The sequence below is a fragment of the Dermochelys coriacea genome, chromosome 2 (genome assembly GCF_009764565.3).
Source record: "Dermochelys coriacea isolate rDerCor1 chromosome 2, rDerCor1.pri.v4, whole genome shotgun sequence".
Lineage (NCBI taxonomy): Eukaryota > Metazoa > Chordata > Testudines > Dermochelyidae > Dermochelys > Dermochelys coriacea.
The window spans coordinates 20310836-20325115 of NC_050069.1; the positions used below are offsets into that span (position 1 = coordinate 20310836).

General features: G+C 46.1%; 1 protein-coding gene across 3 annotated transcripts; it reads right to left on the bottom strand.

Moving 5' to 3' along the window:
* Positions 1–289: 289 nt before the first annotated feature.
* On the bottom strand, positions 290–9604 carry MYC (MYC proto-oncogene, bHLH transcription factor). 3 transcript variants are annotated; one of them, XM_043507351.1, is made up of 4 exons: positions 9590–9604; positions 4609–5511; positions 2729–3425; positions 290–1389 (listed from the first exon to the last, which is right to left on the bottom strand). In XM_043507351.1, exons 3-4 carry the CDS (start codon positions 3408–3410, stop codon positions 845–847), a joined length of 1227 nt encoding a protein of 408 aa, XP_043363286.1. In that variant the 5' UTR covers positions 3411–3425; positions 4609–5511; positions 9590–9604; the 3' UTR covers positions 290–844. The 3 variants fall into 3 exon arrangements, with proteins under 3 accessions (XP_043363286.1, XP_038249052.1, XP_043363285.1); XM_038393124.2 differs by lacking the exon at positions 9590–9604 and adding an exon at positions 6456–6624; XM_043507350.1 differs by lacking the exon at positions 9590–9604 and having other exon boundaries at positions 4424–4982.
* Between the last annotated feature and the right edge of the window lie 4676 nt (positions 9605–14280).

Here is a 14280-nt window from a genome sequence, read left to right on the forward strand (position 1 = left end):
TAGAGTGGCAGGCTAAACAAACACTAAAAGCAGTGGTCTAGTCATTTAATGAGGCAAGGTTAGAACCTTGCTTTTACCTGCTTAGTCAATGTAGACAACTGGTAGCTATAGGACTTAATATGGCAACTTCCCCAAATGTATTTTATTTAAGACAAAAATAATTCAAATTTTACAATCTTAATTTACCCTTGAGTTATGTCAGATTATTAGCATCATTACAAGGACATCGAATCTGTGAGCTGTAGATGATAATACCAGAAGAAGAAGAAGAAGAAGCAAAGTCTTTACACATGGTTTAACTAATTATATTTTGGGCAATTTATTTATTTGTCTAAAAACAAAATAAATCAATTTTTAAAAGAAAAATGTATTTAAATAAAACACACAAACCGGTGAAATGTTCTGGCACAGAAGTTCAAAACAAGTATAAACCCAGTTGCCACAACCACCGAGTATCACAAATGTTGCACATTTGTCTATAAAGACTTTAATAAAGGTATGGACATAGCAATAAGGTATGTAAATATATACAGCCAGTTGAGGACAACTTTTTGGAATTGTCTTAAGAAAAATGACTTAAATACAAAATTTTCAAAGAACAAAATTGAAAAGTTCATCCCCAAGCATGAAGAAAAGTCCCATCTGTCCTTATGCCCAAAGTATTAATTATGAGGCAGTTTTGAGGTTATGGCTAAACCTTTCCAAGATCCAGCCAAGGTTGTGTAGTCTTGAGTTATTTTGAACAGCATGCAATTGCAATGGTTCCATACTTTACGAACTGGCATAGTTCAAGAGTAATATTAGAAATCCTATTTTATTTCAGTCTGGATTAGATTATTCTAATCTATGCACAAGAGTTCCTTAGCTGCTCAAATTTGTGTTTCAACTGTTCTCGCCGCTTCCTCAATTGTTCTTTCTCTGCAATCAGTCTGTGTTCATCTGTTTGAATAGAAAGTACATAGTCTGTGGCTTTTTTAAGGATGACAACTTTGGGTGCCTTTTCATTGTTGGCTACCTCAGGTATTTGGTCACGCAAAGCAAAGAAACTCAACTTCAGCTCATTTCTCCTTTGGCGCTCCAAGACGTTGTGTGTTCGCCTCTTATCATTTTCTTCTGTGTCTGATGTGCGGGGACTTGAGCACTTTCGGTTATTACTGATTTGTTTGAGAACTCTACCATTGTCCAACTTTATCCTTTTTGCTGAAGGATACTCAAGTTTGGTGGAGGGAGGAGCAGCATAATTGTGCTGATGGATGGGGACATGACACCGCTTAAGAACTAGTGGACTGTGGTGTGGCTTACTGTGCTCTTCTGTGGGTTGTGTGATAGATTCAGATTCACTTGTTGTCACAACATCAATTTCCTCCTCATCTTCCTCTGGTTCTTCCTCTGAAAGAAAAAACACCCGTTGTAAGTCAACTTGTATGGACATTTAAAAAAAAACAAAAAACAGTTTATAAGTGTTCCTTGCTGTATAATGAAGAACAAGGTGGCATTTTTAAAAAAACATTTTGTAATCTGCTTCTAAAATCTGCACTTCCCTGAAAAATGTTTTCTTTGAGAAATTCAACAGAAGTACTTACTGTTAAAAGAACAGACTCCTCTTTTGTAATTCTTAACTCTGCATCCCAGAGTGCCAAACCCTGCCTCCCAGATAGCAAGAGTTACGTAATTCTGAAGACAGCAGGGAAGTTGAATGCTGACAGCAGATGTTACAGCATAACCTCCCTCCCCCTGCAAAAATTAACTCCACCCTCCCAAATCATGGAAGCCATCCTTAAAACATTTAGTGAGTCTTTGGCAAGACCCCAAAGCAAAGCTTACTTAACACTTGTATATTTTTAGGGGCACCTTCAGCAGCTTCCCCCCCACCATTATTCACGGGTAATCCAGGGGAGGGGGAAAAAAAAAAAAGCCATACATTTTGTCTGCAAACAAACTCAGTCCCTGACTATACATGGGTTGCTCTCTCAAACTTTGTTTGAAAGATACACAAGTACTCCAACAAAGCTTTCCCAGACCCATTTACTTCTCTTCAACTACTTTCACTAGCACCTCCCATCCCCTCCGCGAATGTCACCGGAGGGCAGATTCAATCGGATAAGATTCTGGCTATGGGGAATGACTCAGAGCCTGTTATGAAAGTTAACACCTCCCTCCCCCCCCCCCAGCCCAATGGGCTGGTTTTCCAGGAAATTTAATTCGCGCAGAGCCTCTCAGCGTGCCTTGCTAACGTGGCATTTAAAAAAGCCCATGCAATAGGGGGCCTGAAATCCTTAGGGTGGGAGGAGTTACACACACCAGTTTCTGCAGGAAAACCAACTGTGTGTCCTGCCCAAGCCCGTCACGTTTTAAACCTTCCAAAGTTTTCACCCTGAGCAAGCTTCAAGGCAACCCAACAAACCCCAGGAGGGTTGTTATCTAGTACACCCAGAGTGGTTACATTTTAAAGCGGTAGACAAAGGGTACATCCAGGGGACAGGAGTGCACCCCAAAACGCACAGAGGGAGCAGCTATTGCTCGTGGGCCCGGCAAACGTCGTTTGATAAGTTATCTGAACTGGGAGCTGGCGCTATAAAAAGCCTGGCAGGGGAAGTCCCTGGAAGTCTTACCTGCTGGTGTGATTCCCCAAGAGGCCAGGCTGTGCCCCGGCCGAGCTCCCCGGGGAAGCCCCCCCTGTCTGGCGCGGCGGTGGCGAGAGAAGAAGGGTGGGCTGATGGATACTCACCCGAGTCGCTGCTGGTGGTGGGCGGGGTGTCATCGCCCAGCAGGGAAGCCGGGCTGGAGCTCGGGGAGCCCGGCTTGGAGGCTCTCTCGCTGAGCGGGTAGGGGAAGACCACGGAGGGGTCTATGCAGTCGGCGGCGGCGGCGCCCAGGTCGTGCAGGTAGGCGCTGGCGGAGGCGGGGGCCAGGCCGGGCGGCTGCGAGGGCGGCGGCGGCGGCGGCGGGCAGAGGCGGGAGCCGGCGGCCCCCTCCCTGCGGGCCGCCTGGTAGGAGGCCAGCTTCTCGGACACCACCTTCTCCAGCTTGGCGGCGGCGGAGAAGCCGCTCCACATGCAGTCCTGGATGATGATGGATTTCACGAAGGCCTCGTCGTCCGGCTCGCAGATGAAGCTCTGGTTCACCATGTCTCCCCCCAGCAGCTCGGTCACCATCTCCAGCTGGTCGGCGGTGGAGGGGAAGTAGGTGGCGGCCAGGCTGGAGCGGCGGCTGGGCGAGAGGGGCGGCGTGGGCAGCAGCTCGAACTTCTTCCAGATGTCCTCGGAGGGGGCGGGCGGCTGGAGCTCGCTGCCCCGCTGCTGCGCCGCCAGGTAGAAGTTCTCCTCCTCGTCCTCGAAGTAGAAGTAGGGCTGCACCGAGTCGTAGTCGTAATCGTAGTTCTTGCTGGGGAGGGTCGAGGTCAGCGGCATCGCGGCGGCTGGTGCCTGAGGGCCCAGGGAGGGGGGGGGGGGGAGACGGGTCAGGGCGCTGCGGGGGGGGGGCGACAAGGGGCTGCAGCGTGTGTCCCCCTCAACACCGTGCGACACGGGGGCCACCCCTCCCATAAACGGGGTGCGGCCCCCCCCCCTCCACAAAGGGTGGAGAAGGGATCACCCCCCCGCCCCCAATAAGGGGCAAGAGTGGGCTGCGGCCACCGGCCCCCTTTCTCAGGAGGTGACCTACGGGGTACACAAGCAGCCCGCAGTTCGCTCCGGTGCAACCCGGGGAGCGAGACCCCCCCCAGCCGGCCGCACCCGCCGTGCGCTGACGGCGCCTCCCGAGAACCGGAACCACCTTAACTGAGCGCCCCTCCCCCCGCCGGCGGCCGGAGGGGCTCCCCGGGATTCTCTCCCCTGCCCCGCCGCCGCCCGCCTCCGGTTCCCTCTCGCTCCTCCCCTCCCGGCTCCACGTCTTGGCCGGCTCCGCTCCGTCCCTTGCGCGGGAGCCGGCTCCTGCTCCGCTCCCCCCCCCCGATCCTGCTCAGCCCAGCTGGAGCGCGGTGCAAGCGAGCAGCGCCCGGCCGGGGACCCCTCTGCCCAGCACCGTCCCCAGCAGGTCAAGAGCCGGGGCCAGCACCTAGGGAAAAGCGGAGCGAATCCTCCCAGCCCGAGAGCGGCTTCCAGGCCAGGCAGCTCCCCGGCTGGCCCAAGCCTCACGCCCGCTGGTCTGCAGAGCAGGGGGGAAACCAAGGCAAACTCTGCTGCTCGGGTGCCCAGCCCCCAGCCGTGACACTGGCCGGTTACAAAACCAGACCTCAGGGCACCCCTCTCCCCCGCCCGCGGCTGCCACGAGAGACACTGAAGGGCCAGGGGAAAAGCCCGATTTAAAGACCCCGGTGCAATGACTGAGGAAGGCAGAGCGCGCCTTCCACACACACACACACACACACACACACGCGCTGCCCGTGCTGCAGCTCCGGGCTGCGGCGGCGGCTGCTGCACACCTTGTGTCACTGCGTCCCCACACACACGCTTCCCAGCCGAACCGCCTCTCGAGCTCAGCGCGTTGCCAAGGGGTCACCTACCCTAACCCCCCCCCCCCGCCCCGAAGGGTGCAAACACAGGGCAGCCCCCCGCCCGCTGGGGAACCCTACCGACAAAAGGTGCAAACACGTCTCTGCAAACTCACCGGTTCCTCCGATGCACCGGCTCGGAAATGCAGCGGGGGGGGGGGCAGAAAAGAGAGGAGGGGGGCGACGGACTAAAGACGGCTCAAAAAAAAAAGCGGAGGGGGACAAACGACCCCACCCGTCCCGCAATAATTATCCCCCCCCCCAAAGCAGCAGGGAGGAGAAGCGCCAGCCCCTCGCGCACGGAATTGTAAGTCCCAAGGCAGCGCCGCCGCGTCCGGGGCAGGCTGAACTTCGCTCGCTCTAGTTTCAAGCGCCCGCCGGCCGGCGCGAGGGCGGGGGGGGGCGCTTGGCGGGGAGGCGGCACCGCGGCGGCTACCGTGCGAGCCCGTCTCCCTCCCTTTCGGCACTGCACAGAGCAAGCAGGCTCCCTGCACAGCTGCTTTTATAAGAGGGCTCCGCCTTTCCCGCCAAAGCGAAGAGGCGGGGCAGCGAGCACGGCTAGCGGGGACGGGGACTTGGGCTTGTAGCGTAGCAGGTCGGCGCTGCAGCACAACAGGCGCTACTAGCAGCGAGAGAAACGGAAGTAAACATAGTGAAGAACACGAGAGAGGAGTTAACGGGGCCGCTGCAATTGCTCCTGCACCCCGGATAGCGCCCCGGCCTCCTTTCCACCCATGCACCAGAAAATACAACCCCTCCTCGTGCAACACGGTGACCAGCTTTGCCGCCGCTGATCCTTGGGCTGGAGCGCTGTTTACTGGGTTTTGGTTGTTGTTGTTGTGGTTTTTGTTTTTTTCATTTTGCAAGTCGCGCACCGCCTCCCCAGCTTTCCTCCCAAGAGGCAGGAACCCATCGATTGCCATTTCGCTGCTTTGTTAAACAAAGGCTGTAAACGTTTGGAAGGCGTCGCTCCTCAGGTGTGCACTGAGAGGAACGGTGCAGGGCAACGAGAAAAGGGGCTGGTGCAAAAAGCAAATAGGAAAACGTAAACGCGGGGGGGGGGGGACTATTAAAATGTGATCAGAGCAGAAGGAGCATTTATTGCCCGGGTATCTCTAGCACGTCTCCCCAGGTTGTTGTCCCCTGCATGCAAAGAAGGGTTAAAAAGCAGGAGGTTACCGGCTTTGTCGGGGAAAGTACTCGACGGAGCAAATCCAACCAGAGGAGCAAGAGACAATTGGTTTTACTCCACGCAATAGCTGCTGCAATCTGGTCTCCCGCCTCTATGTCCTTTTTTATTTGAATTTATCTCCCCCCCCCCACCGGGGAAAAAAATAGCGAGCCCTTAATAAACCAGCTGGATCCGCCCAAATGACAGACTCAGGTGCAAAGATTTCCCAGTGGAGATTGCAAAGAGGGAAAGGGATCCAGGCTCAGCCTGCCCTTGTCCCAGCGGGCGGGGGGGGGGCGGCTCCCCCAGGTTCATCCCCCAGGTAAAGGGAGGGAGGGGAAACTGTTAACTCTTTCCTTTCTGTACCACGCAAAAATCCCCTGGAGCCTGGTCTCGGCTCCTTTATTCTTTGCTACTGATGCGCTAACTGCCCAGTTATTCCCGACACCTGGGATTTCCAACATGCCATTTATTTCACACTTGCCATCCCCACTCCTCCCTGTTTCCCAGGTTCACCTAGTTAAGCTTTTTCTCTCCTGTTTTGTCTCTTACGTATTAACTTTGCTGGCATGAGATTCTTTTGAAGCCAACCAGGGAGAGACAAACCAAACGCTTGAGAGTGATTTGCACCACTTTAAAATGCAGCTGGCTTCAAAGGGTCAGCCGAGCCGGGTCCTTTCCCTGCTGCTCAGATTAAGCTGCTTTCCCTGCGTTTTAACAAACTTTCCGTTACCTCCCGTGCACCCACAAACCAACCTCGGGGAAACAATTAGGGAGGAAAGTGCTGTCTACCTATTGGTTAAAATGCAGTTATCGTGACGTAACTGCTACACTTAGACCTTGCAAAAAATTAAAAAAAAAAATCAGAGGCCTCTGGTTCGCTGCAGGAAATGCAAATTCTTAGCCAGGGACTCAGTACTTCACTACTGACTTTGGCTGCAAAAAGGATTCTCACGCCCGCTCGCTGCTGCCTCCGCTTTGGTAGCGAAAGTAAAGTACTGTATCGTAAAGTAATTGCGCCCTCTACTGGCTCAAAGATTACCAGTAGAGCTAATTATTAAAAAGGGAGAGGCAGGCTGTGCAGAATGTGTGAATCACGCATTTGGGTGCAGATTTGATGATAAGAACGGAGGCTCCTTAACTGCTTTATCTCTTTGTAGCTCCCTCCACAAGGGAGGGAGGGACGGACCTCTGGAGGCTTCTCAAAGCAGGATGGGGATCTACTCTGAGTCAGAAACCTTTTGATCTTTACCTAGTGTTTTGATACGTGAATGTGTGAAGACAAAACTACAATGGAAAAAAAAAAAGTATCTCAACCACCACGATTTCTTTTCTCCTTCAAACTAGCTCCTACTATCTATTTAGTTAATGCATGTCCAATATACAAACACCTGTGTGTACACACAATCCTATACCGTATCCTTTGAAGACCACCTATGTCCCAAGAGAAACTTTGGACAACATTCTCTTAGAGACACTTCTGTTTCTCAAAAAGAAAAGGAGTACTTGTGGCACCTTAGAGACTAACAAATTTATTTATTATTTATTTATTATATATATTATTTATAGTCTCTAAGGTGCCACAAGTACTCCTTTTCTTTTTGCGAACACAGACTAACAGGGCTGCTATTCTGACTTCTGTTTCTGTAGCCTATTAATAGATGGGACTGATGTATGGAGAAAGATTAAAACTGCTAGATATGTGCGGCTTGGCTAAACAACCACCAAGAGTAGCATCGAACACATCACCGGCCACCGACAGTACCAGGAGGTGTGAGCCAGTACAACATCGTGCATCAACCATGGGAAAGGGACTGAGAGACTTTTTTTTTTTTTTTCCCCATTGGACCATATGAACTGGAACAATAAACTCACTGAACATTAAATCCCACCAAATGAGGGTAGATCCATCCTCATCATCGTATCCGCTCATTATACTCCACACCTGAACATAGCAATTATATGGACAACATACTCCCATATCTCAATGTCTGTACTTTGACGCGTTAAACTTTTACCCCCAATCGGGGAGATTGCAGATTATGTATTCCTTATGCCACGCGCTCCTAAATTGAACTTCGCACCCCTTGATAATCTGTACCTTATTCCCTGATAACCAGAAACTTCTATGCCTAAACTCTGTACCGTTTTCTTTTTACTTCAACATTATCTTAATAAAATTATTAAATCTTTGTAATCATAACTATTTATCACTATTAAAAAGATAAACACCAAGGGTGAAATCATGGCCCCGTTGAAGTCAATGGACGTTTTGCCATATAGACTTCAGTGGGCCCAGGGTTTCACCCCAAGAAGGGAAACTAATTGTTTATGGTGATAGAAAAGGTTTATATAACTAGGATGAAAAGTGAAAAAGAAAACATAGGCTGAATGTCAGGAAAACCTCAGGATCTAATAGATTATGGAATAGCCTGCCAAAGGAAGTGGTGGAATACCCATTGTTCTTGACTCTCGAGAGTGGGCAAAGGGCTTCAGGAACTAGAGTCAGTTCCTGCAGTGAGCACATGATAAACTGATTTAAGAGCATTTCTACACTGTTTTAAGAGTGTCTTACATCATCTTAGTTTAAGTCAGTTTGTACTCAATTTAGACCTTGTCTACACGAAAAAGTTGTACTGCTTTAACTCTACCAGGAGAGTTAAACAGTACCATTCCCCTAGTGAAAATGCAGTTATATCAGTATAAAGGTGCCTTATTCTGGTCTAGTTTCTGCTGTATTGGAAGAAGAGCTTTTCAGTAAGATTTTAAGGGTAGACCAGCCCTTAAGATAAATCAGTTTGAGTGTCTTAAATCAATTTAACTGTCAACAGAGGGGTAGGGTGGTGGATTTAAAACCAAGTTAGACTCAAGCTACAATCAGTAGGGATGTAATTTTTTTTTTTATTACTAATATAGGCAAACCAGTATAACCCCTAGTGTGGACATAGTTATACTGGTATAGTTCGAGTGGTACAACTTTTGTGTTCAACCAAGGCCTTACAGGCACAAGCGAAGTTACAATCAGTTTTAAATTAATAAGAGTGTCTACATTGATTTGCAGAAATTCAGTCCAACTAGATTAAAAACACATACCCCTTTGGTTAAAACAAGGTAAATTCTGTGCGCAGCCTAGCTTTTACACGTTAGTTTCCATCCACATCAGCATGGCAACGCTGGGCAAGCCCTCATGTAGATGGGTCATTTACTGCCAGACATTTTAAGGGCCATGTCATCTATCTCTGCTCAGAATAAGCCTAAAATATATAGCGTCTTAAAACTCAAAAACAACAAAACCTCCTCCCAAACAAAAGAAATACAAAACACCCCATCTATGCTAGAGCTCCCAGGGGCGTAGAACCAGTGTTCGCAACTTTGGGAAATTTTTAGAGAGTCGTAAGTCTGTCTATAACGTGACATCAGTAGAACAATTAATGGCAGTATCACAGGTGTTTTTGACTTGAAGTGAGCAGTAAGAGAAGATGAGCAGATGGACCTCTACCTAGCAGACAGCCTATTTTCCCATGAGTCAAAAAACAAGGGAGGAGAAAGAAATATTATATTGAAGCAATATGGTCTCTAAATAAAATGTTTTCCAAAGTGCTCTATGGGTGACTGCATGTCTCCTACAGATAATAGATGTGACTCTGCTAGCCAGGAGGAAGTGAAACCAGTGCAGCCGTTACATGACAACTTCAGCTTAGATATAGCAGGATACTTGGCTGCTATATCCTACATTCTTCCAGGTTGTGAATGACCTGGGGCAAGATAACGGAGAGATAAATATAAATCTCCAGTAGAAAGACTTTTGACAGAATAGCCGTTAGATTGGAAGAATGACCACACACGTTTATTGTTACGGAGGTGATGCCTTTTCCCTGGAGAGCTTAATGTCAAATAAGAGATGGGAAGAGGACTGAGCCAATGACCTGCATGGAATTTACACAGATGAGCAGGGATAGTTGAAACCTGTGGAAAAAAAACAAGGAAAAGGTAAAGATTGTGGAAAAAGCTACCTACCATCTCTGCGCATGTGAGTAAACCTGTAAACTGTTTTACCTTGTTCTACGTACCTTACTTAAGCACTGCATAAAAGTATATTTTCTAGGAACCCCTGCTTAATTGGTTTGCTGCTAATGTACTGTATATACCTGGAGCCAACACAAATTTGCACCAACTGCAGACAAATTCTGAGAAGGTTTTCACCTCAACTCCAAGCAATTGGGAAGGTCACTAATCTTCTATCCAGTGGGAAATTTTAAAAGCGCATCCTAAATGTTTTTTTCTCCCATGTAAAAGATTCACACAAGCCAAATGGGGACAGTGTCTAAGGCCTAATTCTGCACTTAGATCAATTAATGTGGGCCCTGCATCTATATACTCAGGTTCAGTAGCACATCCAGCTGCAAGATTAGGCACTAACTAATTATACAGGAGAAAGAGTCAGTTTCACTCTATTAGGTGCCCTCTACCAAATGCACAAAGGAAACAAATCCCCACCCCCCATCTCTTTCAGTTTGAATAATTTCTTTAACAATAGGTTATAAAATATTCAGACAGAAATATAATTCTTAAATTGACAGAGTAGGCTTATATGACATGGTGGTAAAATACCTTAACTACATCCACATTACAGCTTCAAATAGACCATTACTGCCACCAGTCTTGCTACTGCACCAGTGAACATGGTGGTGAATTACAGGCCTTCTATATGCCAGTATAGACTAAGTCACAGGGGAAAGTGATCATGTTCATCATGAATACACGCTACAGAAGTTTTAGTTAATCTGAACGTGCTAATGGTAGAAACAGGAATAATTATTCATTTTAAGATAATGAATATAAAACAATCACCTGCTTTTGGAAGCAATAGCTGCATTTCTTATAACCTTGCCGATATCCCTTCCCACAATTATGTTGTGGGGTCAGGTAACGTAGTATCTGATATAATTTATTAATTTTATTGTCCCTAATGCTCAGGGCTTTGTCCAAAAATTGCTTACAGCAAACATTGCAGGTTCTTACTCTGTCCAGGCTTCTCTTGATCCTCCTCCCTGTAATCCTTTCTAAACAGAGATTCAATCCATTTACTCCTAATAGAAAATGAGAAAGAGAGAGGAACAAAATGAAGCAAGAGCAAAACAAAGGGACTGGAGGGTGAAGTGCTAAATAGCACATTAATTTTAGATATGGTTCCTCAGTCCTGCAAAAAGAACTGGAACCCACTGAAGTTAAAGGGTGAGATCCTGGCTCCACTGATGTGTGTTTTGCTATTGACTTCGGTGGAGCTTGGCTTTCACCTCAGGTATAGGGTGTCCATCCCATGGAGTTCTCTTTGCAGGACCTTTGCTCTAAGATTGTATTCAGGTGTGGATATTTACAAATAAATGTAACATCAAAGTTTGATCCCAATACAGTTTTTTTGTTTTGCTTTTAAAGCTGGTGGTGGGGGGAGGTGTCAAATCAAGAGCTCAGTGACAAGATCTTAAAACCATTTTGAAAGGTTTATTTTGAAGGTGGTTTTGGTATGTAATCCACTTCTGTATCTTGCTATACCAGAAAGTAATATTAAAAGCTGCTGTCAGTTAAGAAGTAATTAAAAATGTGACTTCTTCCCCTGTTACATCTTTGATTGCTGAAAGTAAGAGGGTTTTAAAAATCTAATGTACTTTTCAAGGGTATGCTCTTTACATGTTGAATTTCTCTAGAAAATAATCAATCCAGTTAATTTTGCCTCTGTTTTCAGTCAGTTTCATTCTCTGGTTCTCTTGCAACACAAAATTGTTAGGGCTGTAAACATTGCAGAGGACCATTTACATTAAAAACACATGCATTCTTTGAATTTTTTGTATTTGTGTGTGGAAACATTTCTATTAAATCATATTAGGTTTGTTTAGAGTAAAAATCTCAATACTGGCTACCTGATAATAGCCATTTAATTATTTTTTAAATCTATTACCTGTTAATGTAATTCAGAACACATTGAAGTAAATCAAAAGAGTTTCATGGCTTTCAGAGGGTTTTGGATCACATCCTTAATGATATTAACACTGAAATTAACACCTGGCTGAGGTTAATGAATGGGAAGGGGATGACTTAACACTAGTGCTTTTGGTATTGTTTGACTGGAGACTGCTTCCTGCAGGGCTGGCTTAAAGGAAAACTGCACTGATTTGAATGCATAATAAAAAGAGATGTTCAAAGCTCTTGTAAAAGATAAACTGTTGTTTTATTCAAAAATTTCTTTAGAAGAAGAGGTAACAGAGCTATCAGCTTTGAAAGGCTTGTCATGCCTTCCCTGAATCTTATTGCACACTATTGGATTGCCAAACAGAACAACACTAGTTGATTAACTCTTCTTTAATATATTTAAGACAGTTAAGCTATTTCATTAGGGCTGTAAGTTTAAGGGGCCTGAGCTCTAGATGTTGATCATAATGACTTGCATAACATTGTTGCGGTCTATTAGCAAAAATACACTAGCCTTCCCTGTGGTGATTTTCTCTGTGGAAAGAGCTGCAGTCTCACTTTCAGGCTTTTCAGTACACTCTGTAAGAAAGAATTTTATACACAAGGGAGCAGGCCAGACCTTTGTTTGTTCTCAATATTTGGAGGCCAGGGCCGTGTTGAGTGGGTGTGTGGATGCATTAAGACTATCTCTACTTGAGAATAAGCAGTTGGGGTTGAATAAACAGTCCAGGTGTACCAGTGCGAACTCCAAGAGTAGACAAGAAAGGCTGCCATTTGCATTGGTGGAATTTAACCTGGTTTCAAGCAGAAGAAGGTTGCATTTGAGCAAACGGTGGCTTTGACTGTTCACACTAAGGGTTACTCTAGTGCAAAAACCCAGCTAGTTTTAAAGTAGAGCTTGATACATTTATGAATGGGCTATATGAAAGGGTTGTCGGGGATAGCAGGGGACTGACCTCAGTGACCAAGGAGGTCCCTTCCAATCATATGTCTCTATGTTCCACGTATGCTGATGGCTACAATTGGGGCAAGTCATCAGGCAAGAAAAGGCCTCAGAATAGAACAGGGATTTGTATCTAGTTCAATCCATGTGCTATGTTAAATAAGTTTTTTTTCACTAAGCTAAAAAGTTGCAAGAACAGTTTAAGTATGATAAATAAGCAAGCGCAATCACTGCCATTTTATACAGAAGCCCACCCTTTGGAGACATTCCTAGACAAATGCCCAATTTTACATCATCCTGTCTTACTTCATTTGTCAGGATACTGGCAGTTAGGCAGCCCATCTGTACCACAACAACTGGTTTTTCTGCATATAAAAGCCAGGGCGGGCGTTAAGGGGTAGGAAACAGGGCAGTTGCCTGGGGCCCCACGTCACAAGAGGCAGTGCGAAGCTAAATTGCTTAGGCTTTGGTTTCAGTTCCAGGTGGTGGGGTTCAGGGCCCTGGGCTGCAATTCTGCGCAGTGGGGCTTCAGCTTTCTGCCCCTGGGCCCTAGCGAGTCTAACACCGGTCATGCTTGGCGGACTCCTTGAAGCGTGCTCATGACTCCCCAGGGAGCCCCGGACCCCTGGTTGAGAACCCCTGCTTTACTCTTTTTGTTTGTTTTTCTCTATCTTGTTGCCCAGTGAAAGCCTGTACGTCCCAAGGTGTACATGTCTGAAAAATATGACTTCAGTTGTTTCAAGTAGGGCACCCAAAGTTAATAAGCAACCTTGAAAATACACGCCTAAATTTCTAGAGATTGCTAGATGAGGCTGCAAATCAATGCTTGTCATCAGCTTTCAGGTGTAATAGCCTATATGCACCTCTAATCTATTTACAAAATTGTTTTTAGCATAATTTTTGCTGCTACAGTGTAGTTTAGTTTACATGCAATCAGAACAAACTCAAAACTTTTTAACAACACTACAGCTAAATAGCTTGAGGAGATGAACAGTTTTTAATCAGTAGTGACTGCTGCATATTAAAAAAAGCATGGGAGGTGAAAATACAGCCATGAACATTTGCTACCAGCATGGATTTAAAAAAAAAAAATGCAGCCAGAAAAGGCCACAATAAAACTACTTCACTTGACTTATCTCAGTTTATTGATAAGAAGGAGGGTGTGTGTCTCTCCATATCAGATAAGGGACTTTTCCCTTGCTCCACTGTGAGAGATGAACATGTTCATCCGGCAGATAGCAGCAATAAAGTTGCATCTCTCCTTTGTTCTACTAGACATATGCTACATCAAATAAAAGTAAGGGGAATGGATTTGAAACACATTGCAGGAAATACCTTTTAAAAACCTATTTATAATTAACTTGTGGAACTCCCCGCGGCAGTTTATTATAAAAAACAAATGGCTTAGTAGGATTCAGAAAGTAATGAGATATTTTGAATGAATAATATCTGAAGATACACTAGCTAGAATAAAATTTATATAAAATGTATCTGAATCTTCTTACTTCATAGCCTAAGGCAGGGCAATACAGTTACCCCCCCCCCCATGGTGTAGGATTTCATAATTAAAGAGGTGCATTTTAAAGGAGGGGGTGTTTCACCATTTTCTGAAACATCCAAGATAGGTGTCTGCCAAAGATGGGATACTGGATTGTGGATGAATGGTCTGATCCAGCATGGCATTGTCTAAACCAGTAGTTCTCAACT

What these genes read in the sequence shown, in the direction of transcription:
- MYC (XM_043507351.1), bottom strand. Translation starts at nt 3,410, where the DNA reads ATGCCGCTGACCTCGACCCTCCCCAGCAAGAACTACGATTACGACTAC. An exon ending in CACCACCAGCAGCGACTCGG is followed by an intron (nt 1,390 to 2,728) that starts GTGAGTATCCAT and finishes TTTTTCTTTCAG; the next exon opens with AGGAAGAACCAGAGGAAGAT.